Source organism: Callospermophilus lateralis, chromosome 7 (genome assembly GCF_048772815.1).
Source record: "Callospermophilus lateralis isolate mCalLat2 chromosome 7, mCalLat2.hap1, whole genome shotgun sequence".
Classification (NCBI taxonomy): Eukaryota; Metazoa; Chordata; class Mammalia; order Rodentia; family Sciuridae; genus Callospermophilus; species Callospermophilus lateralis.
Genome location: NC_135311.1, coordinates 135,319,292 through 135,344,522, shown reverse-complemented (window position 1 = coordinate 135,344,522; position 25,231 = coordinate 135,319,292). Strand labels below are relative to the sequence as shown.

At 47.3% G+C, this 25,231-nt stretch overlaps 1 protein-coding gene across 1 annotated transcript; it reads left to right on the top strand.

The window, feature by feature from the left end:
- The first annotated feature begins 2,914 nt into the window (after nucleotides 1-2,914).
- Aadacl3 (arylacetamide deacetylase like 3) lies at nucleotides 2,915-15,348 on the top strand. The gene is made up of 4 exons (XM_076863358.2): nucleotides 2,915-3,082; nucleotides 10,843-11,059; nucleotides 12,875-12,938; nucleotides 14,574-15,348. The coding sequence occupies exons 1-4, from the start codon at nucleotides 2,915-2,917 to the stop codon at nucleotides 15,346-15,348; spliced, it is 1,224 nt and encodes a 407-aa protein (XP_076719473.1).
- The last annotated feature ends 9,883 nt before the right edge of the window (nucleotides 15,349-25,231 follow it).

Below are 25,231 nucleotides of genomic sequence, written 5' to 3'. Positions count from 1 at the left end.
CCAATAGGAAGAGGGAGCCACCAGCCAGCTGGTGGGACTGGGTGGGGGGGACCTGGGCCCTGGAGCCCAGGGTGTTACTCATGCACTTTCCATGGAGAGTTCTGATTGGTGGGTTCACAGTGAGCAGGCTGAATTCTGTGGCGGCACCCAGGCCTGAGGTCTTTCTCAGGAGTGTGACAATAGAGAGGAGGCTGTCACAACATATCCACAAAGGCCATGGGCCGTGGAGGTTGGAAGAGCGAGGTTGTCCCCAGCTGTCCCCCATGGAGGTGGACCTCAGGAGGGAGTTTGTATAAGGCAGGTGTAGGGACGGACCACAGTGAAGAGCTGGAAGGAGGCAGAGAACTGGAAACTGTGTCCAGAGTGACTAAGCCCTGTTTCTGGCATCAGCAAATTAACCCTTTATTCCAAACGGAGGTCGAGGCGACCCCAGAGCTACAGAATGCACTGTCACACCTGCATACGTTCAAGGGACTCAGCACAGCCTGGGCAGAGAGCAGGGGCCTTCACTTCATCTTGGAGATGAGACAGAGGGTGAGGACATGGCCACCATCACCGTCTAGTTGGCGGGCAGAGGCTGCCAAGGCTCCAGGTGCCTGGCTTCTGGTCCGGGTTCTTTGTGGGTCCTTGTTCCTCCTCTCAGACAGTGGTCAGGAGGGACAGCCCAAGCGTCTGAATTAGCATCTTTCCTGGGAGAAAATCCTGTGCTGGGTGCTCAGAGGAGAAAAGCAAAAAAGACAACGGAAGAGCAAGGCCGAGTTAGACTAAAGTTAGACTTCGGGTGGCAGAAGACCTTGGGCAGGGTCACTTGGGCAGTAATACCCCGTGAGGCTGGCTGCTGTAAGCAGCAGCCACATCTCTGTAGCTTAATACACCACGTTGGCAGGGTCTCCTCTGGAGGCTCCTGGAGGGTCCTCTTGAAGTATGATAGAAGAGGCTGGACTCCTGAGGAATTTTCAGGAAGCAGGTCTGTTGGCTGCAGCAGGCAGATCCAGAGTGTGGCTTGTGCCTGAAACGTTCTCTGGACAGAGATTTGGGGAAATTTTTGAACTTCATACCCAGTGGGGTGGGGGCTGGGAAGTTCACATGACAAGGGCTTTTCGTTCCATTCTGTAGACCAGCCACAGGTCTCACAAGTTTGTACCAAGAAAACAGAGGTAATATCTTTTTGCACAAGCAGCTTGCAGACTCTGATTTTATCACGTTTTTGTGCAAACCTGGCATTTAGAAGAGAGAGGATGCTTCACACCACAGCACCTCCTGCAGACAACCTGCGGATCTGCCAAGAGGAGAAGCTTAATTATGGCAAGGGTCTTTGGGGTGAGGGTGCCAAGTCTGCTTCACTCTCCCTGACAGCCCCCTCCAAACACGGCAGGGGGATGTGCCGTCATGAGGCTCAGTCCTCGGAAGCCCTTCCCTCCCAGAGATAGAGGCAGCAAGGACTGCCTGGGCCACTGCAGTTTTACACACAGCTCACTAGCCAGAACGCACCCGGTGATCCCACCCGGATACAGCCAGGCCAGCCCCTGGCCTTCCTGTGTGCCCTCAGGGGAACAGGGCTTTGGGAACATGCGGAGAGGTCTTGGTGGTGCCTGTTGCCACCTGTGGAGACACACTCGTGTCTTTGGTGCACCCACCAACCCCTGGGAAGGGACTGCTCCTATCCATTTTATGGATTTGGAAACAGGTTTAGAGAGTGTCCTTAGCTTGCTCACAATCAGATGGCCAGCATTTGGCAGAGTCAGGGTTTGAACCCGAGGGGGATGTGGGAGATGCTGAGGGTTTCTTAGCCTTGGCTGCCCTGACATGTTGGACCAGACGCCTCTTGGTTGTGGGGCTGTCCTGTGCCCTATAGGCTGTTTAGCAACGTCCCCAGCGTCTCTCCACCAGATGCCAGCACCACTAGCCACCTCTCACCCAAATGCTTTCAGACCGTGCCAGGTTACTCCTGGGAGGGAAAGTGTCCCCATGAGGAGCCGCGGCTCTACCATCATGGGGTGGGGGCATGGCAGATGCCATGGTGGCTAAGGCTGACATGGTACCTGGCTAGAGAAGACCATGAGTGGTGACATTTACCACTGACCCGGCCTGGAGAGGCAGGCAAGTTCATCTTTTTCCTGTTTTACGATGAAGGGGACAAAGCCTGTCTACTCCTCCCTTCATTCAACAGCACCGGCTCAGCTTCTGTGAGGAACCAAACCCAGATCCAGCCTCTTGGCAAAAAAAACCAAAACAAACAACAACAACAAAAAACAGTTCAAAAAACTCAAAATCCAGTCTTCTCAGAGGTTACATTTTAGAGATATTAACAGACACATGAAGCATGGGGTATCTCAGATCATAACAAATGCCCATAGAGAAGAAAGAAGTGGGGGTGGGGGTGGCGATGGCCTCACTGAGAAGGTGACATTTGAGCAGCAACCTGGAGGGTGGGAGGCATGGAGCCTGGCTGGTATCTGGGGGAAATGTTTCCTCAGCACAGCAAGTGCAAATGCCCGGAGGCCTCTTTAGCAGGCAAAGAAGAGCATGTATGGCCAGAGTGGAACGGGGGATGTGGGAGATGAAGTCTGGAGAAGAGGGGGGGACTCGTATCTGTGATGTCTGTGTGACTTGGAGGCATATTCAAGCCACTTCTACTAGCAGTGCCAAGACATAAGCTGGAACTCGGCCGCAATCTTTCCCAGCCAGATCAGGTGGTGCGAGCCACTTTCTCCTCTGTGTGGGCCCTGACCTAGAACCACATCCTCACCTGAGTCTGTGACTCACCTGGGCTGTGCCAATGTTTGCAGGAGACAGGGAGGCGGGGAGAGAAGCCGGTGGTGTATAAGTGAGGAGGTCTCCCAGCCCCAAACCATGTCCTAATGGTCTAAGCTGAGCACGGTTTCCGTGTGGCCTTCTCCACAGTGGACACAACATGGTCTTCCTGGCACTGATCCTCCTTGCAGCTGCCTGCGTGTTCTCGCTGGGGGTTGTGCTGTGGGCAGTCTGCAGCCATTTTTACACTGCAGACATCCCTGCAGGTACCGGCCACCCTGTGAAACTGAGGCTCCTCGGTTGTCTTTTCCAGCTGTTGGTGACGTGGGTGAGTCTTGCTCTTCATTTGTTCCCTTTTCTAAGGGCTGAGGGAGTTGGGGAAAATCACATATCAGAAGCTTCAAAGTGAATTAACACTGGCATCGTGTGGCCTGCCGTTGAAGCTCGTGGCTCATTCTCAAACCTGAATTATTCCTGTTCGCTGGTTCTCAGCCTGGGAAGCTGAGTCGGACTGGGCCAAGAGCCACACAATCCAAACAATGAGTTGCTTTCTCAGGGTGTGAGTCCGTTCTTCATTACTCTAATGAAATACCTGAGATAATCAAACTATATTAAAAAAAAGTTTATTTGGTCTCACAGTTTTGGGAATTCAGGTCATGGTTGGTTGGCCTCACTGCCTTGGGCCTGTGACCGGGCAGCACATCCTGGCAGGGGGCACTTGGAGCAAAGCAACTGCTCACCTCATGGCCAAGAAGCTAGAGGGAAGAGGACGGGGCTGGGGTCTCACCATCCCCTTCAGAGGCTCACCCCACTGGCCCATAGACCTCTCCCAGGCCCCAGCCTCAAGGGTCCCACCACCTCCCAACAATGCACGCAGGCGCTCCTCATCTCCAGTAGAAGTGATTTATTAAACACATTCAAATAGACCCCGGTGAGAATCATGCAGAAGTTGCTGGTGGGGATTTGCAGTTCTTTGCCAGAGAGTTGACAGAATTGAATATAGAAATCTGTTGTTCAATTTCTTACATGATAAGAAGTGACTGTGAATGGCTCTTCTCATAAGAAACCCGGGATGGAGTCTTCTTACCTCCTGGGCCTGCTTTTTTGAGATGCCACGCCTGGGTGCCTTGGTGTCCCCAGCCTTGACTCTCAGTCTGTCATCCAGCTTCCCAATTACGCTGACTGAATTTCCTCATCTTCAAAACGGGGTGAAATAGCAGCCCTACCCCATGGCATGGGTCCCATGAGGCGAGCCATCTGCAGGCCTTATTGCAACACCAGGCATCGAGCAAGCCCTCCATAAATGTGAGCCATTGTCACTATTTATTGTACAAAGACATGCTGTACAACCGTTGTGTGTCTTGGTTCCAGACTTGGATTCAATGATGGATGAAAGATGGATTCCTAGGCAGGGTCTCTGTGAACCCAGGGAGCCTGGAATCTCACAGTAGCCGGGGCAACCAAACAAGGAGACACAGCACAATAAAACAGCATCCCCAGAACCCTGTGCTAGGAGGAAAGCACACAGGGACTTGCCCACTGGGGCTTCCTGAGCCCCCAGGGGGACAGAATGCAAAGGGTTAGGGTCCAAATCACCCTGTGATCACTCCTAATCTTGAATGGAAATGTAGCCTCCCATTAAGAAGGAAGGCCACAAACCCCAGCTGGGTGAGCAGGGCTGGAACTTTGTCACCCAAAGGAGTTTGTCCTGCAGTCTCTGTGTTCCTTGACACCAGGGCAGTATCTGACAGCTTGCTGGCCTTGCTACTCAGTGTGTCCGTAAGGAAACACGTATTAGCGACCTGCCTGCCTCGATAATTCCATGTGTTTTATATATTCAAACATGGTCCACAGGCCTCACCAAGGACCACAATGGTGGTGGCACTGAGTAGGGCTAGGGGCTATGGGGAAGGAGTCCCCGGGGAGAGCCGGTTTATGTGTTCATGCTTTATTTTGTGCATTTCTAGACACATCCCAAAGGAGGCAGAATAGTATAAAGACGCCCCCGTGGACCCATCCCAGCATTGACATCCTTGTCAATCTCATTTCATCTTTTCACGTTTCTCCCTTCATTCCTGGTTTCTTAAGAAAATCAAGGACGTCAGATTAATTTATTCAAAAATATCCCAGTAGATGTGATCAAGAGATAAGAATTTCTTCTTCCCCCTTTTAACTGAACATCATCACAATAGTTAGAAATGGCTGCATGGGAGGCCTGGGAAGTTCTTCCTGAAGGAGCCGGCATGTCCAGCTGAGGCAGAGCAGGAGTGATGAGGGGAGGCTGTGTTCCAGGCAGGGAATAGTGAGGGGGTCCAGAAGCCTTTTCTGTTGGGAGACAGGTGGAGGGATGGGGCCTGGAGGAGTGAGCTGGGCAGGAAGAGCCTGGGGTGGTTTGATTAGCACCTCCTTGTTTGCTGGGAGCTGCTTCATTAACAGTTCTTTAGGATGGGATCCGGGCCTTGGGGACATTAACATTTCCCCAGGTGTTGTTCTGGTTTCCTGGGCTCCGTTCTCCACAATGGCCTCCATTATCTTCCTCCATATTAGACCCGTTTACCTAACTACATGAACTCCCTATCTTTAAACCTGGCTTCATTCCCCGCTCTAATTTTAGGAACTCCTTACTGCTGTAAGGAAAGGGGACGGACGACCATTCTGACTTCTTCATTCTGGCTTCTTCGAGCTGGAAGGGGACGGTGTGGAGCGCCCAGTTTTGGAGTTCCCGTTTTAGAAATCAGGTCTATGGAGTGGTCCATGGTGGAAGTCCCATCGAGAAGTAACAGGCTGGGGGGCCTTTTGAGTGATGGTGGGCTATAAGAGAAGCAAGAAGTTGTTAGTACTGGAACTAGATTAATGCCACAATAAATGCCACCGCCTAGGAATATGCCAACGAGTATGATGACAAACGCAGAGACTAACAATGTTTTCCACCAGGAGGTACCAGAGAACCAGGAGCTTGTTGGCAGTCATGCTTAGGATTTCCTTCTAATTTTTCTGGGAGGAAGGTGGCTGGGTTTAAATTAGAGCAAGTCTTTATTTGAGTTACAGCTTCATCTAAAAGTAAGGTCTGATATTTTAGAAGGCGATTGTCTGAGAGCCATAGTTCTCCTTTTGTATTTAAAATCCCTGAGCAATCATGGGAGGTGTAGACAATAAGGTCCCTTCCCAGGGGGATTTTAATTGCCTCAGGGAATAGTAAGGCTGCTGCTGCTACTACTCTCAAACAGTGAGGCCATCCTCCAGACACTAGATCAAGCTCCTTGCTGACATAAGCTACTGGCTGTTGAGCAGGTTCCTTCTTTTGTGTGACCACTCCCAGGGCTATTCCTCTTCTCTTGGTGGCAAGTAGGTTGAATTTTTGTTCAGTGGGTAAGCTGAGGGCAGGGGATTGGGGTAGGGCTTTTAATGCCTTAAAGGTATTAATCGGTTCTGGTTCCCATATCAGGGAAGTTGTTCCTTGGCGTAGTGTCTCTCTGAGGAGGCTGTAAAAGAGGCTTAGCTAATTCCCCATATCCAGGGATCCAAGGCCTATAGTATACAGTTATCCCTAGGAAGCCTCTAAGTTGCCTTATAGTTTGAAGTAGACGATATTGTCCTATAGGGGTTATTCTTTCTGGTTCTAGTTTGCAGGGTCCTCGAGACAGCCGTAATCCTAAATATTGAACTTGTTTTTGGCACAATTGCACTTTTTTCTTTGAGACTTTATAACCCTTATCAGCTACGAAGGTTAAAAGTCCTTTAGTGGCTTCCTGACATTTCTTTTGAGTGGAGGCACACAAAAGTGTGTCGTCTACATATTGCAGGACAGTCAGAGATGTTTTATCTCTGAATTCTGTCAAGTCCTTAGCTAGGGCTTGGCCAAACAGATGAGGGCTATCTCTGAATCCTTGGGGCAATACTGTCCAGGTTAATTGAGATCCGCTAGTAGGTTCCTCAAAGACAAACGGATATTGTGATTGGGAGTCTAAGGGTATATCAGAAAAAGGCATCCTTTAAATCTAACACAGTAAACCAAGCAGCAGCTACTGGAATCTCAGATAACAGAGTATATGGATTAGGAACCATAGGGTGGAGAGGAACAACTGCTTCATTAATTATTCTCAGGTCCTGAACTAGTCACCATTCCCCATTGGGTTTTTGTATTCCTAAAATGGGTGTGTTACATGTGTTGCAGGGCACCAAAAGTTTCTGTCTTTTGAGGTTCTGAATGATCTTCAATAAGCCCCTTTTTGCCTCTGGTCGTAGGGGATATTGTCTCTGATGTGGAAAGACAGAAGGATATTTTAAGACTATTTTGATTGGAACTGCACTTTTTGCCCATCCAATTTTGCCTTCAGTAGCCCACACTTCAGGGCTTATATCACCTTCTAATAAAGGCAAACATAATGGTCCTCACCATCCCAAATTCACTGTAATGGACGTCTGAAGTTTTGAAAGTAAGTCTCTTCCCAATAAAGGGGTAGGACATTATGAGACAATCAGAAATACATGAGAAAACATCACCCCGTCCCACTCACAACTCAGTGGGGGAGTAAACTCTCTGGTGATTGGCCGTCCAGACACTCCTTGCTCTGTTGTAATATTAGAGAAGGAGGTCCGGGGTAAGAGGTGAGCCCAGAATAACTGGCGCCAGTGTCTAAGAGGAAGCTGACCTCTTGGCTCCCTAGGGAGAAGCATACCCGGGGCTCACGTGTGGTGATCGGAGTTTCGGGAGCCAGAGTTGAGCCTGGGCCTGTCAGGCCTGTGGGGAGGAGTCTGGCTTCAAGGACCCACGCCCCTGAGGACAGTCACTCTTCCAGTGATTGCCTTGACATCTAGGGCAGGGCTTTTGGGGTGGTCTCTTGGCTATTGGGCAATCCCGTTTGAAATGTCCTTCCTCTCCGCAATGGAAACAAGTCCCTTTTGTGGATCGAGGAGCACTTCGTCTTCCTCCTTCACCCTGGGAGCTTACTCCTTTAAGAGCCAATACCAGCGCTTCAGTCCTTTTTCTGTCTCTGAGTTCTTTTCCCTTCCTTTCCTCTTGATCTATTATAAAAAAACGGAAGTCGCAAGTCGGAGGATGTTATCTAAAGACTGATCAGGGCCATACGCCAACTTTTGTAACTTCCTCTGCATGTCGGGGGCTGATTGAGTAATACATTTGTCCTTTAAAAGTAGGTGGCCCTCTGTGGATTCAGGATCCACGTGGTGTGTTTTCTCATTGCCTCCCTGAGTTTCTCTATGAAAATAGCAGGGCTTTCCTGGGGGCCCTAAATAATTTCTGAAGCCTTAGAATAGTTAATGGGCTTTTGCTTGATTCTCCTGGGGGCCTCAAGGACCAACATTTGGAAATGTCTCATTTTCCAAGCATCCTGTTCATCATTTGGGTCCCAGTCAGGATCCTTTCTGGGAACTGCCGGTGCTCCAGACGGATAATTGGGTTTGCTCCCAGTCTGTGCTGCTGGGGCCTGAGCAAGGTGTAGGTCATCCCCAAACTGTTCAGCGCTCTTAGGGCTGCTTCCTCCTCATTGGAGAAGTCTGGTTGAGTAACAGCACAATATCTTTCCAGGTGAGGTCAAATACCTGGCCTAAGTTTTGAAATACCTTAATATATTTATCTGAATCTTCTGAAAATTTCCCTCAGTCTGTTTATATCTGTCTTAGGTCTTGAAGGGAGAAGGGGGTATATACTTTGATTGGTCCAAATTCTCCTCCTGGCATCTCCTGGAGGGGTAATATATTTGATCTGTCTATTGGGGCAGATGTAGAGAGGCTAAGACATGGGGGACAGGAGGGCCACTGCTGCACATCAACAGGGGATGGAGACTTTGTGCGTCCTCCTGATTCTTTCTCCACAGTAGGTGATTTCTTAAGATTTTCTCTCTTCGTGGCAGATATCATAGCTAAGTCTGCTTTACATTGTTGGGATAATTTGGGGTTTTCCCTTAGGGCAAAGAAAACCTGGAAGTATGGCACCTCACACCAGTTCCCTTCCCTTTTGAAAAGTTTATCAAGCTGTAAAATTGTATTAAAATTGATACTTCCCTCTGGTGGCCAGGATTCTCCATCAGGGAGTTTGTATTGAGGCCAGGCCTGGTGGCAGAGGAAAATGAGGCACTTTTTCTTGAGCGTCTGTGGGTCAAACTTATCCCAGTTTTTCCATATGCAGGTAAGTGGTGTACCTACATATGGGAGACAGAAGCTCCCATCTGAGTGAGAAGAGAAAAAACAGGACTCAGGCACCTGCGCCGGAAAAAAACTGTTCTTATTAGGGACGTCTCCCTAAGCTTGAGCTTCCTTACAGTCCAGAAAACCCATCTCTCACCTTGCTTTGCCAAAGGTGTTCCTGATCCCCTTTGGCAAAGTGCTAGGGTCCCAGTTTGCCCTGTGCCACAGACCCCGGGAGGATTCAGACTTAAGGGCATTACTGCTTTCCTCGCTGCCACTAAAAACCCACAGCAAAAGAGGATCGCCCACTCTTGTTTGCCTTTTTCCCCTGTGGACTAAAGGAATCTCCTGAGGGTGAGGGGTATCTACCGATTGTAAAGCATAGAGCACTTTCTATCAGAGGGACTCTTGGGAGGGTTGATTTTATAATGCCTCCCTCTGGCAGCTTAAAGAGAACACAGCACATTTTTAAGCATTGAAATGGGAAATTTTAAAACAGCTAGTGAAAGTTACCTCTGCGCATGAGGGGAACCTGGGCACCTTTTTACTAATTATCCCACATCTTTCTCAGTCCTACAATCTGAATTGCTAGTGCTTCTGACCGGCAAAGTAAGGGGAGCATCCAGGAGGGAATGGATGCAGGGTTGGGAGTGTTGTGTAGCCCATATGGAGGCAAACGTAATTGGGGATTTCCCTCAGTGCCATTCATCTACCGATCACCCTAGATACCCCTTAGGGCTGTCAGGAGGGGGTTCAAGAGAAAGGAACTTTATGTATATGTCTGAGTGTAGCCCAGACTGGAATTCTGCAGTTGTCCCAAACTCTTTCCTCCACCACCATGCATCTAAGGATTAGGGACACTGGGTACTCAGACCACTTGCTTTCCAGGCCCAGACAGAAAAGTGGGAAGTGGCTTGGGCAGAGCCCAACATGCCTGCTTTGTATTGAACAGGTGATCGAGAGCTGCCTAGGCTGAGAAACCTCTCACCCGAGTCTTGAAGAGTGGCGGCTGCACTAATTGTGCCCATATCATCCTCCAGAAAGAAATAGAGAAAGATGCACCTCAGACAGATGTGGGGGTGCATGGAGAGGAGCTTACCTCGGTGTAGATCTCGGTGGGACCTCCAGTCTGTTACCGCTGTTTATTGGTGACAGTCCTTGCTTCCCCGAATGCTGAAGTATAACACCAAAGAAGCATGCCGAGGCAAGGGTAGAGTGGAAAGTGGAAGGATTTATTAAAGGACAGAAAAGACTTCCTCCCAGAGGAAGAAGGAAACCTGAAAGGTAGAATCCGTGGAAGGGGGAGGTCTCCCCTTTTTTATAGCTAAGGTCTTCTTTAAGTCCTCCCACACCCCTGTCCTTTGTTTCCCTCTGTCCTGAAGTGGTAGAATGCAGGTGAGAAGGCCAAAAAAAGGTGGGAGATAGGTGGACTTATGGGCCAGGGAGGAGTGATCTGGGCAGGAAGGACCTGGGGTGGTTTGATTAGCACCTCCCTGTTTGCAGGGAGCTACTTCATTAACAGTTCTTTAGGATGGGTTCTGGGCCCTTGGGGACATTAACATTTCAATTTCCCCAGGTGCTATTCTGGTTTCCTGAACTCCATTCTTGATAATGGTCTCCATTTTTCTTTATCTTACTCGATTTACCTAACTACACAAACTACCTATCTTTAAATCTGGCTTCCAAGTGCAAGGTGTCTGGGGACAGTGGGTTGAGAGAGGCTGGCTGGCGCTAGGGCCACAGGGGACTGGGAGGGTGTACATTTTATTCCAGATGTGATGGGGATATTGAAGGGGCCCAGCAGGACCCAGAATGCTCTTTCCTGAGCCTTTTCTCACCACCTGCAGAGAGCAGGTGTGGCAGCCAGACTGCAGGGGGCATGCGAGATGGCCCATGCAGAACACCTTTTCTACCCACCTTTTCCTCTTCTCTCTCCAACAGGGTGCAGTTTTTGAGAAATTGAGAATCTGTTCTTTACCCCAATTTGTCAGTTTTGTGCATGATCTGCAGCCACTGAAGAAGGATCCGGAGGTCACGGTCAAAGACCTCCGCTTTGGAACCATCCCTGTGAAACTGTACCAGCCCAAGGCGCCCTCCTGCACCCCAAGGCCTGGTGTTGTCTTCTATCATGGCGGTGGAGTTGTCCTGGGGAGCTTGAGTAAGAGGTCTTCCCCAGAGCTCCCAAAGGATTGGCAACCTGCTAAGGGAGTGCCAAAGAAGGGTCATCTTCTGAGATTACAGTCCACTGTTGTGACCAGGGACACTAGGACAGTTCATGGATCCCAGACCATTTAGGAAGTAAAGAAGTGGAATGTATTGACCTTTTCTGGAAATAAGTGTGCACACATGCACATGCACACATGCATTCACAGATTTAACCACACGTTGAAAATATTTTTAAAATTGTGTATCTATTGTGTATACATATGTGTATATGTATACACACAGCCAATGTATGTACACACCATCTTCCTTAGGTATCCATGGGGGTTGTCTCTAGGAATCCTCACTGATCCCAAGATCTACAGATACTCATGTAAACTACTCATATCCTACCTTAAATTATCTCTATAATACTTTTAAAACCTAATACAATGTCAGTGCTAGGTAAATAGATGTCATACTATTATTTAGGAAATAACAACAAGAAAAAAGCTTGTATATGTTCAGTCTGGGTACATTTAAACAATATAAATGTTTTAAATATATTTATATATATATATATATTTATATATATATATATATATATATATATATTTATATTTATATTTATATTTATATATTGGTCTATCTATAGGTGCTACTAGGCATTGAATCCAGGGATGTTTTATCCCTACCACTGAGTTACATCTTCAGCCCTTTGTATTTTGTTTTGAGACAGGGTCTAACTAAGTTGCCCCAGGCTGGCCTCAAATTTGTAATCCTCCTGCCTCAGCCTTCTGAGTTGCTGGGATGACAAGTGTGCACTACTGTGCCTGGCTTGGACACATTTTTTTTACTAAGTCTTTTCGATCCAGTGTTGGTTGGCTCTGTGGAGGTATAACATCCTATATGGAAGGCCCACTGTATATACTTATCAAAGTGAAAGCATTTTTTGAGATGAAATTCATACCACAGAAAATGAACCATTCTGAAGTAGCTGTGTTATGTAGCTCGCGCTATGCAATTGCCACCTACATTTAGTTGGAAAGAAGAATATTTTGAATGAAAACAACTAAAACACAACATTTTGTTTCCCATGAGGTATTGTCTGACACAAATTCTGGTATGGAAACAGGAAGATCAAAGATTTAAGGAAAACTAATAAGAGGAAAGACTCCAAGTGGAGACAGTTTTATTATCTTAATTCCTGCCCTGTAAATCAGAGAAAGGGTGCCTTTATTTGATTTCAGCTGGGCTTCATAATCTGTGGGATGCTGGACCTCACATGGTGGCCTTTGAGAATAAGAGGTTTAGTCAATGGGGGCTTAGGTTTGGTTTGTATTATGAATGATAATAACAGTATTTATTAATAAGAACATTTATGTCATGGGTACTGTGGAAACCCTGCATGTGCAATATCTCACTGAAATCCTTAGACTTTTTTGGAAGCTAGATAGTATCATTATTCCCATTTTACAGATGGGGAAATCAAGCCTCAGAGAACTCAAGCAACTCTCTGGGTAGTATTTTAGCTCAAGCTAAAAAGGAAAAAGGAGTCCGAATTGGGTTTTGAACTCTGGTTTGGGGGAATCCCTAGATCACACCCTAAACTTCTGTGCCCTATGACCAAAACAGCTTCTCAGATGTTTTTCAGGAATGGTTGGATGGACCGGGTGGAGGAGCAGTGAGGAAGTTGGGAGGAAGGCTACTCCAGGACTGGAAGCAAATTTGCAAAACATAGAGCCCACCCCGGTGGTGCTCTGTCGGCAAGCAGCAGACAGCTAGCAAAGCGCGTCTTCCTAGTGAGTGTGACAAACCTTTTGTCTTCCAGAGACCCACCATCGTGTGTGCTTGCGTTTGTCCAAGGACAGTGGCTCAGTGGTTGTGGCAGTTGGGTGAGTGAGGGGAGGATGGGGGGTGGTGAGGGCAGCCAGCTATGATTTGGAGCGATGCGGGGGGCAGGTGGAATGGGGGGCAGACGGGAGAGTGGGGAAGTCCAGGGGTGGGGCTGGGGCCGTGAGGAGCCAACGAGGAGGAGAGGGGAAGAGAGAGCGCCAGACGGAGGGGCGGGGGTCAGGACCGCCTTCCCATGCCTGCAGCCCTCCTCGGGGTGGAGACGGGGTCCAGCTGCTGCCCATCTTCTGGAGGCTGGTGGGAAGTGGCCTTTTCTGTGCAGATCAGGGGTGGGGCTTCCCCAGGGGCACACTTTGGTGGAGGAGCTCTTCTTTGAGAGAAGAACCTGGAACATTCCAAACGGGTAAGACCTCCTCTGCTAAACACCAGCAGCGGTGCCCGCGTCGTCTCCCAGACGACCCCAACACTGCCACATCCATTTCCAAGTGCTCCCTGAGAGAGGACCCCCAAGGAAGGGAGAGGAAATTAACAAATAAGCAAACAAACAAAACCCACTCCCTCTCCTAGCTCACACAACCTGGAATCTCTAAGCGGGTGGCAGACACTGGGCAGGGGAGACATGGGCCAGCCCCTCCCTGGGCCTCCCGTCCTGCCGTCCAGTCATCTACCAAGGCTTTTCCTGTGGCTTTCACTTAAATGCACACATAGTGAAGAAATGTGGCTGCCGAGATGTCTCGTGGGACACATGTCCTAGCTCTCTTGTGGCAAAGGTAGTTGAGGAGAATAAAAAACAAAGATGAGCGAGAGGGACAGACAGAGGACACCAGGACAAACGCCTCACCCTGTAGCTCTCAGCTCCACGTGATAGCTCAGCTGTGGGCCCTCTACGCCTTACTGTTCTGGTTGTGCCAAACCAAGACATAATCGGGAGAATATTCCAGCAAATCTCCACCCGAACATTAGGTTCTGTCCCAGCCCCAATTCCAGGCAGCCTGGAATGAGGATATGGGAGTGGAAATGGCTGGCAGAGTGTTTGTTGCTTAAAAAAAAAAACTGTGACCAGCATTTAAAAAATGGTGACATTTCTGAGAAGAATCCAGATTTCCAGAATCTCTTGAACAACGGGGAAGTCTAAGAGTGCCAGGTGGATGGCCCGGTGTGACAGCCTCGGTCTAAAGTGGACATAGTGGATTTGAACTCCTCCTGTGATCTGCTGGCCTTTGGTGGGATTGAAGTCTACCTGGTCTCCCCACAAAACCTGTGGGAGGTGAAGGAGGAATTACAATGAAAACCCCAGTGAGCCAGGAGACGCCTGAATTGTAAGACAGGAGGCAGCGGTGGCTGTGGGCAGTACCAGGCAGGAGTGGAAGTATGGGCTAGTGCTGTGCTGCCCAGGGGTTGTCCAGTGGGTGGATGGCAGGGCTGGTGTGGAGGCGCTGCTCCCTGAGGGCAGTGAGCCCTTGGGAACTGCAGCTGCTGGCTCCTGAGCTTGTGAGCTTGGTAACAAGTGCTTTCTGTCTACCATATTGTTTAAGCCTCACACTTACCTCCAGCTGCCAAGCTTTCAGAAAGGGACATTAACAGGAGAAATTTGGGCCAAAAGATGCTATAGACACAGCTACTTTGGGCTTTCCTGGGATGATGAGCATAAACTGTGTTCCTTGATTTCTTTTCAGGTACCGCAAGTCACCCAAGTATAAGTTTCCCGTGATGGTCAGAGACTGCATTGTGGCCACCATCCACTTCCTGCAGTCCCTGGATGCCTATGGGGTGGACCCCGCTCGGGTTGTGGTCTGTGGTGACAGTGTGGGAGGGGGCGTGGCCACCATCATTTGTCAAACATTGGTCAGCTGTCGGGGTCTCCCCCGGATCCGCGCTCAAATTATGATCTACGCGGCTCTCCAAGGCCTGGATTTCCAGTCTCCTTCCTATCAGCAGAACAAGAATGTCCCTCTGCTCACCTGGACATTTGCCTTCTACTGTTTGTGCTGTTACCTGGATATCAACCCTTCCTGGCAAAGCACCATGAAGAAAGGTGCCCATTTGCCTCCAGAAGTCTGGGAGAAGTATAAAAAGTGGTTGGACTCAGAAAACATCCCAGAGAGGTTTAAGAAGAGAGGCTACCACCCTGTGGCCCCTGCGCCCTTGGACGAAGCTGCTTTCTTGGAGACAAACGTCCTTCTGCATCCGGCGTGCTCACCCCTGATCGCGGGAGATGACGTGGTGTCTCAGCTCCCAGAGGCTTGCATCGTGAGCTGCGAGTATGATCTTCTCCGGGACCACTCGCTCCTGTACAAGAAGAGGCTGGAAGACCTGGGGGTGCGGGTGACGTGGCACCACATGGAGGATGGTTTTCATGGCGTGCTCAACACCCTTGACTTCGGCTGTTTGCACTTCCCATGCTCTGCAAGAATTCTCAACGTGATAACCCACTTCATCAAGGGACTGTGACCCTGCTTCCTTCCTGCTGGAGTGTCCCCCCACAGGGCTGTCTGTGGCTACCTTAGGTGATATTGGGTAGGGATAAGTGATTGTCTCCTTCCTGCTCTGGATTCTACAATCAAATAGTGCAAAGCAGAGGTAGGTTTGGGGCTCTGTGTTCACGTTCACTACTGGGAAAGTTGGAGATGACCATCCTTAGTGGCCATTTTGCAAGAGTGAATCTGCAAACCAAGGTTTCTCATGTCCTCCTTAGCTAGAGTTCAGAATGTCTAGGCCAATCTGGACTATGTGACAGTGGGGCCTGGTTGGCCATACCCAGGGAAGGCCCAAGGGCACCATCTGAAGTCTCACTGGACTTTTCCAGTGGAGCTCTGAGTTCTGGGGGCACAAGGTCCCTTTTCTTGCTCTTGCCCAGATTCCGGGCTCAGAGCAGCCTTTACGTTCTTGACTGCAGCTCTCTCTCTAAGTCTGAGTTGCTTTAGAATCAGTTACTCTAGGCCCCTCTTTGAATGTACCGCTGAGGTACACAGCTGACTCTGCTCAGGGGAGAGGGTACCCATTGACCTTTAAGCCCAGAGTCAAGGATGGAAGACCCCAGGACTTCCCTAGAAAGATCTGCCAGTTAGCTCAGGGCTAGTGCAATATGATAAAGGACAGTGGCTTTGCATCTCAAATTGCTTTCTTGGATCAATAGCAATTGAGGACAATTGTCTAGGTTAAAGTTGAAATATTAGCAAAATCTGTCTAAAGTCTCCGCCCCCGCTTCCTGTCAGTGTCTGCCTCAGAAACACTTCACCCCCATGAAGAACCTTCCTGCCCTTCTAAGCCTAATCCACATTTCCCTATGTTTTTTCCCAGAGGGACCACTTGCTCCCTTGTCTTATCCCTGAGCTAGCACAGGCTAGTAGAGGTCAAGCTGCGCTGCAATGACAAATGGCCCCACCGTCCCAGTGGTTTACGACAGCAAAGGTCTATTTCCTGGGACCAGGCCAATGGAGCAGGCTGTGTCTAAAATATCTCCAGGCTTGTGGCAGAGGGAAATATAACATGGCAAACCACACACTGTCTCTCTCAATGTCTCAGAAGAAGCTCGTCACTTCTGTTCACCTTTCATGGCTGGGGAGTTCTGTTTGCCTTTCACTAATTGGAGCAGTCACACTGTTAAGCCTCACATTGATGGGACTGAGAAGCATAGTCGTCTTCTGAGAGGGGCAGTGACTATTTTTGGATAATTTTATAGTTCACTACACTCTCAATCATATTTCCACTTCCATTCTGTCTTTTTAAAAATTAAATTGCATCAATGGTACCCAAATAGAAAACCAGAAAACATTAGCAGTAAGGCTAAAGTCACTTTGGACTACCCTCCTCTCAAATCCATTCCCTTTTATCAAGATGTATCCACTATTATCTTTTTTTTAGTTTGTTTTTTTGAGTGTGATGTTCTACTCCTTTCAAGCCTGTTTCTTTGCATTTACATACACAGATATATACCCACAGAAAACATAGAGTATTATTTGGGGGATGACTTTGCCAAATATTGTATTATTCTTCACATGTTTTTGGACAGCAGGCTGTTCTCTGCTCTGAGCTGCTCCATGATGTACGGGCTTTCAGGCTGTGCCTAAGCAGTAGCCTGCCATGACTTACTCCATTTTGAATTCAAGTGCTAAAGCGGAATGACTCTGTATCTTATTTACACAAGTAAACAACCACCATCTGCCTAGTCCTGTGGTGAGGCACAAACTGATAAATAAAATTATCGTGCTAATAAAAATGACCATCAGGGGACTACTGAATTGATCAGAAGCCATGGAAACCCAGGCCCATGAGCATTCGGAACCCAGCAGACCACCAAATGAAGCAGCCCCTCACCTGAGGCCCACAAAAGCAGAAGCACCCTGAGACTGGAGGCGGTGACACACTGACCCTGTCACCTGGTGACTTGTCATGGGCTTTGCCCAGGAAAATGGGCACAGTGATGAGCCTCTGGTTTCCTATGCCATCAGGCTTCAGCTGAGGGCGGTTTCTCCTGCCTGTGACAACCACGCGTGGCCCACTCCAAGCTGACTCTCTGAAATTGCCACCCTTCGGGACCTTGGCCTAGAATAAGTTCCTGTGCTTTGACAGCTCTGCACTCTGAACAAAGTCCTTGGGCTATTTCCTCATCTTCTCTGGCCACCTTCTGTGACTTCTGCCATCATAGCTTCTCCCTGCCTTTGTTCTCAGCTTGGTCCCCTGAGCCCAGTGGCTACCTTAACCCTGAGCCTTTCTGTAACGTGTGTGTGTGTGTGTGTGTGTGTGTGTGTGTGTGTTTTGTGTGATGTCTGACTTGAGTGCTACCGATATTAGTAGTGAAGATGGGACTAAAAGAATCTGGCTTATGACTATCAGGTGACCCACAAGGAATCCATGAACTGCCACCAGTGGAAGTGGTGTAGCCTATGAACGTGTTATTATTCAGTAAACTCTGACATGGTGGAAAGAAGCAAATGTGTCACAGTGTGCGCTTGACAATGTTGGGCATCTTGAGTTTTTTCACTCAGTAATATACCAGAGGAATCTAGCCTATAAAATAGGTTTATTTTATTCTTTGTAGCTGCAGCATGGTATTAGAACAGGGATTTAGAGCCTGCTTTTCTCAAAAGCACTGAGTCTTCACTTGGCCTTGCAGGCACCCAGTGGGTAACTAAGAGCGGGAGAAGAGTGTGGCATCCATGCCTTCATTCTGTCTCTGTTTCCTTTGTTACCTTAAACTTTGGGCCCAATCGCTGCTCAACTCTGCACATAGACATGTTGATCATTTAAGGAGTATTCATCTAAAGCTCCTAGTCCCCCACTTCAAGGATGGAAACAGCAAGATAGGAATAACTAAGGTATTTTCAAGATCTTCAAGGACAATGAATTGCTAGATTTTTATAATATCCTGTTTCCAGACCCCTGGGATAGAGCCTAGAAGTCTCCAGTCACTGTCTGACACCTCCCAGGAGCGGCAGAGCCTTGCAGGCAGATCACCCCATCACCAGACTGCCCTGCACCCCAAGCAGATCAGTCAGTGATCCTGCAGGAACCAAATCGCCCCCTCCCAGGATTACATGGCGGATAGATAAATATCCTGTGAGGCAAATGGAGATTCCCATTCAAGTGATAAGGACTTTTCTGGAACAACCTTGCAGAACCAGAACTGGGATAAAGATCAACCAGGAAGCAGTTTGACTAAAACTGTTTCATTACGCAAACCCCTGGTTCCCTGCCCCAATTCTCCCTCTGTGTGAAGCTAAGTCTCACGTCAGAAACCCTAAGACAGGGCTGAGATGCTGAGCTACTTGCTTCCCACGGAGGCCAGGTTGATTCTCGTTCTTTTCCTGCTTTATTTTTTTTTATTTAATATTTTTTTTAGTTGTCAATGGATCTTTATTTTATCTACATGTGCTGCTGAGGATCAAACCCAGTGCCTCACACATGCTAGGCAAGCGCTCTACCGCTGAGCCACCACCCCAGCCCCTGTTTTATTTTTTTTACCTTCCACCAATACTTTTTTCATTTGTTTTTTGGGGCAAGTGGCTCGACCTCATTTATTGGGCACCCCCAGAGTCAGGCCTTTGGTGGAGGACTCTGGTAACAGTGTTCCTTGGTGTGGCTACATGACACTTTTCAGGTATTCTCTTTATTGGTGGGCACATTTGGTCTGTTCCCAAGTTTTCACTGTGACAAATTCATAATGGACATTTCTTTACCCTCTTCTCTTCTGCTTCAGGGATAGATTCAAAAAGGAGAGCTGTTGACTTGGCACATTTTATTTCTTAATTAATTCATTTTTAAATTTATTTATTTATCTATTTATTTATTTATTTACCGGGGATTGAATCCAGGACATTTCTACCACTGAGTTCCATCCCCTAGCCCCGCCCCCCCCTCCCATTTTTTTTTTTAAATTTTGAGACAGGGTCTTGCTAAGTTTCTGAGGTCAGCCTTAAAACTTGTGGTTCTCCTGCCTCAGCCTCCTAAATTGCTGGGATTACAGGCAAGTGCCACCACACCTGGCTGGGCACATTTTAAGTGTTGATGGATACAACCGAAATGCCTACTGTATTCCAGCAGATCTCAATTTGTAGGGAAGAGGACTGTAGCATCCAACCCCCAAATACAAAAAGAAAAATGGTTGTTTTGACAATTGGTAGAGGGGGACAGAGAGGGTATGCCATGTCTGTATTTTAAAAGGAAAGATCCTACCCTCAAAGAAGCCATTATTGGGTTTTTGTCTGATATTTTTGCCTCTGTCTTACAAAGCAAAGGATGCCAGAGTCAGCAAACTGGCTCCCGTTTCACAAGCTGTCAGGCTTGCTCTGTCCTCAGGTCAGAACACCAACATCCCAGCTGGCTGGCTTGCAAATGCTGCCCCAGGTTGAATCAGGAAAAGTGGTGCTGGCAGTTTAGTTTCAAAGCATTTCTTTTCATAGAAAAACCCTTAAGGATCCATTTCCACTAAGATGAAACACCTCTCTGCCTGTGTCATCCCTAAAGGACATAAATTGCAAGTTGAAGAGACGCACTCTGGGCTCCTGCCTCTGTTTTTGCAAAGCCTTCCCTGAGGCAGTGATGAACACACAGTCCAGAGCAAACCAGAGGCCCGGCATTTACTTAGCCTCCTAGTCCCTCTGTTTTCTTATCTAGAAGCAAGGCTCATCATGCCTAATGCCTGCAGTTATCCCTGTAAAGAATGCAGAACAGGGGGTGAGTACAAGTTTTTCACCAGACATGGGTGCTGTTTATCAGAGTCATAGCAAACTCCCTGGCGGGATGAGCAAGCTGTTCTCATATGTAGAAAATCCTCTGTTCGAAGAAAATTGAGAATTATTCCCCTTGGGGCTTTTCTGTCCCAATTTCCCAAATATACTCCTCTAACTGTAGGGAAAAGAATACATTTTATTACTAAGATAAACTTGGTTTAGGCACAAAGGGAAGAAAGAACCAAACACCTATTGACCTTCTAGATGTGACCAGCACTTTCCCAGGCACCGCAGAGGTAACAGCTCACTGCATTCTCACCATCTTATGAAGTACATAGTATTTAGTCCCAATTTACACGTTAGGAAACCAGCATGGCTTTGGCCAGGGAACTTGGTCAAAGTTAAATGGCTAGTAAGTGGTGGAACTGGAATTTCCAGTAGGTCTGTGTTCCAAATGCACCATCCCACAACCACCCGGTTCCCTCTGCACTGGCTCATGCTCATTCATCATTTCCTAAATTGCTGAGTCTGGCCTGAAACTTGTGATCCTCCCGCCTCAGCCTCCTGAGTTGCTGGAATCACAGGCGTGTACCACTGTGCAGGCTTGTCAGATGTTTTCTTGAAATGAAGTAAGTTTATCACTTTCAGGAAAAACAAAAAAAAAAACTTAGAATAGTTGCCAGTGGCAAAATTTTGTTCTTTCAAAGGTAAAACTAGGATTTTGGAAAACTCGTACCTACCACGGGGAACTGTGGATAACAACTTCCTAAACATATGCTTTTTCTGATGAGATTTGCATTGATACTAACAAATATGATTTTTAAATAACGTCAACACTTGAAAGATCCACACAGCTCAGGAAACTAATATTTTCCAAATGACCTCTGCAGTGTGACAAAATGATGAACAGGTAAAAAATTTACTCAAAGCACAAAATGAACCAGTGGATTTTAATGCCACAATACAACTCTTTAAGAGTTTTGATGTAGGATCAAAGGCACAACCTCTGTGATCTGACTTCTCCTTGTAACATTTCTGACACCAGAAGTATTGGATTTTCCCCAGCACACCAAGCAAGTCTCCAGTCCTCTTCGTGTACCGACTGGGTGTCTGACAATCTGAGTTCTGACGCTAAGTCCTGCAGACCTTCAGGTTAGGGACTCAGTCCCGTAAGACTGCCCCCTCTTTCGATGCCAACCACAAGTTGGGGGTCTCAAGTTACCCCCACTTCTGCCTGCCTTTGCTATAAATCTGTAAGTCAGAGGTTCCCATGGCCCCTCCTTATGTTCAATAATTCACTATGATGGTTCACAGAAGCCAAGGAAACTCCTACCTGTTTGCTATAAAGGACGTCACAAAGGACACCAACGACAGTCTGATGAGGAGTACACGGGGTGGGGTCCAGAAGACCCACGCACAGGAGCTGTGGTCTCTGTGATCTCTGGGGTGTGCTGGATACTTTTGCCAACACAGAGGCTCTCTGAACCCCTTCATTTAGGGTTTTACAGAGCCTCTATTCCATAGGCATGATCGATTAAGTCATTGGCTATTGGAGGCTAACTTCACCACAGTCCCTCTCCCCTACATGGAGGTCAGAGAATGGGGTTCTGTGACAAGCAGCCCCATCCTGAAGCTACCCAGGAGTCACCAAGAGTCACCCGGTTAGCAGGGACTCCCTTATGGTTAAAAGGGACTTGTTAACAATTGACAAAAGGTGCTCCTTTGTCACCTATTACTCAGGATATTAAAGTAATTTATAAGCTTTGTGCCAGGAACTGGTCATGTAGCTCAAATATGTATTTCCTGTTATGTTACAACATCACAACGGAATATCCACAGTTCACATCAAGAACTATTTAAATATTCCCTTCTTTTTTTAACTACAGATATATATGAGGCTGGATTTTTCTCCTTTAAATAAAACAACAGAGCTGGGGGTGTAGCTTCAATGGTGGAGCTTTTGCCTAGCAAGCATTAGGCCCCGAGTTTGATCCTCAGCATCACAGACACACAGACACACAGACACACACACACACACACACACACACATAGACACATACACAGACACACAAAGTAAATCTGTGCAAAGTAATCTGAGCAATATATCCAACAGCATGAAGGCAGTCAAGATGTACGAATCTGTCTTTATCAGTTTAGACATGAAACATATTTGCAATGATGTTAACATGCAACGAGTTTTGCAATTTTGGAATCAATAAACATACTTTGGATTTGTTTGAATTTCTAATATGGTGAATATTGAAACTAATTGGTGTCCTGAAGGTAAACTGGCTCTCTGAAAAAAACAAACAAGCAAAGGAAAACACCCTGATATGTATACAGTAGTAGCCAATTCCGTGGTGTAAATATCCCCACCATGACAATTGGTTCACATGACCTGATAGGACGTGGCTCCAGTAGCACTAAATTTAATCCAGATTAAAAAAAAAAAAAAAAGCGCCCTCTGAGTCAGGTGCAGTGGCACATACCTACAATCCCAGTGACTCAGGAGGCTGAGGCAGGAGGATTGCAAGTTCCAGACCAGCCTGGACAACTTTGAGAAATCCAGCCTCAAAATTAAAAAAAATAAAAGACTGGGGATGGGGCTTAGTGGTAGGTAGAGCAGCCCTGGGTTCAATTCCCAATATGCGGCTGGGGGAAGCAGTTTCTAGGAGTTCTCCAGTCTTTTTACAAGACTGAAGAGGTCCTGAGACCCAAACGTTTGACAACCTCTGCTCTAGAGAAGGGGCTACATCTGGTCACGGGGAGAAGCGTATTATGCTGCCATAGCAACCGCAACTAGGTGCAAGTTGGGAGGATCAAGATCCAGTCACTTGTCAAACCCTAATAAAAAGAAGTTGACGCCCAAGATGGGCATCATCCTTGCCCACAGAAACTCTCCCACACATCTGTCCAAAGCAAGAATATCACAAGAGACTGCCAGACACAACCTGGCAGTTAGGGCCACTTCTGTGAGCACTTCTTTCCAGACACAGCCACTTCTAACCGCACCCTTGCAAGCACCCTTAACAATCCACAGGCCTGCAGTCCGGTTGCTTCTGGGAAGACCCTCTCGGCTGTGGCCAGGACATGTCACTTCCCGCGATCGACCCCCGTAACCAGCGAACTTCTATTTCCAAACAACCTGCAGCACCTCTTTCTCCTTTTTTCTCACTGCCCCAACCTCCCTGGAAGTGCCTGATTGATCACAGCATGCACATCACAGATTATAATATAATAATTCCTTAAATTCTTGAGTTTTGCATTCCATTATTATGCATGATTATAATGCACCAACACAAAAAAAATTTACTGAACTCCCAAGAGGAAAAAAGAATTTAGCTTTTGGTGTAGTATCAAAGATAGCCCTTTCTGTTATTATTTGAGGTCAACAGCTACCTGCAACACGATTGAAACTTAAAAGTACTAACTACATTGAAGAAAAGAGAACCTAGACTCAAATAAATACATACCATGAGATTATATTTATATGAAACCAACAAACATGCAAAACTAAATGCTAGTTTAGTTTGATTTGATTTTTTTGGTCTGGGGATGGAACCCAGGGCTAAGCACACACTTTACCACTGAGCTACACCCCCCCTCCCCAGATTTACATTAGCATTTAGGAAGATAGACTTTGGTGCTGGGCATATAGCAATAAACAGGGAAGCTATTGTCACAAAGCCAGGATGGTAGTTTTCTTGGGGGCGGAATGGGTTTGAGTGGCAGGAGGCGTGTGGAACACTGTGGAGTGTGGGCAATGTTTCCTTGACCTACTCAGTGGTTTTGTGAGATTTTGCTTTTCCAGCATATGCATCTGTAGACTTATTTTTACTGAAACTGTTCATGTTTAAGTTACATTTTAAAATGAAAGGTTTTACAAGTGGAATTACACAGAACACATGATCCCCTGGAACTTTCATTAAAAAGATAGGACCCTGTCTTCCTCACACCAGCCATGCCCACACTGTGGCCCCTGACAGAGGCTTGCTCTGCTCAGTGACACATCTTCCTGGTCTTCAAATTTGGCATCAAGATGAAACCAGCAGTTTCTAGGAGTTCTCCTGCTTTTAGTCAAAGGCAGTTGGAAAACACTTTCTTCGAATCACTTACTGATATCCAGTGTTTTCATTTGTAGCAAGCAAGCCCACAGCAGCAGGGTTCTGCTTCTTCAACTTAACCAGCGTTACAGGCATCTTCCTGCATCAGCCTTCTTAATAGCTGCAGAGAATTTAATTATATGGGAGGAGCACAGGTTATTGAACCAGCCCTCAGTCAATACACATCTAGGTGGGTCTTGACTTTTTTGTCTAACAAATTGGCAAGAGAGTGGACTCTTTCCTGCTGAGCTGAGCTCAGTTAGAGATGTATTCGTGACTAGACCTGGGGGCTCTGCTGAGGTCTAGTCACTAATACATGGAAGCTGCAGCTCTGCACCAAACATACAATGTGAAACGACTGTGGAGTGAATGAATGAAGACTGAGCGAACCGTGTTGTATCGGTTACAAACACAAACACAAGATTCTTCACTGAAGCCCCTTGAGCAAAACTGCAGACAGGTAGTGAATGGAATCCAGGGGTTTAAGCTTAATGTGGTGGCTGTGTGACTTTAGATAACTGCTTGATCTCTCTCTGCTTCAGTGTTCTCACTTGGAAAATGGGTACAATAGTTGCACCTGCCTCAGAAACTGCTGAGAGAGAAGACATGTCAATATCTCAGCCTGGGTCTAGCTCACTGATTGGCACTCATTAAGTAGCAGAATTCAACTCTCCCCATGGGAGAAATGTGGCAAGGCTGATGCCCATTTTGGGGTGTTAACTCAGAAACCAGGTCTTTCCACTTCTGTTTCTGTGGTGAGACTTGCTGGTTTGGTTTATTTTTATGGGGTCAATTTTGCGCCTGCAGAATCAGCTGTTCCCTGAAGGAGAGTATTTATACTTAGAGTCTGTCCCCACGGAGACAGTAAACAATAGAGAACCCAGATCCAGTCCTTCTCCCTGGAGGCTGAAAGTGAACTCTCAGAGTTTTTTTTTTTTTATTTTTTATTTTTTTTTTTATTCCACGCAGGAGGGTGACTGGGAAGATAGTGCGGCAACTCTGTAATTCCTCTGCCCCCTAAACCCATCAAATCCAAGGAGGCTGGGAGAGATCCTTACC

Bases quoted from the DNA above. Each gene is read 5' to 3' on its own strand.
- Aadacl3 (XM_076863358.2), top strand. From the start codon at position 2,915: ATGGTCTTCCTGGCACTGATCCTCCTTGCAGCTGCCTGCGTGTTCTCG. The intron at 11,060-12,874 runs GTAAGAGGTCTT...TTTGTCTTCCAG, and splicing joins AGTTGTCCTGGGGAGCTTGA to AGACCCACCATCGTGTGTGC. The intron at 12,939-14,573 runs GTGAGTGAGGGG...ATTTCTTTTCAG, and splicing joins TCAGTGGTTGTGGCAGTTGG to GTACCGCAAGTCACCCAAGT.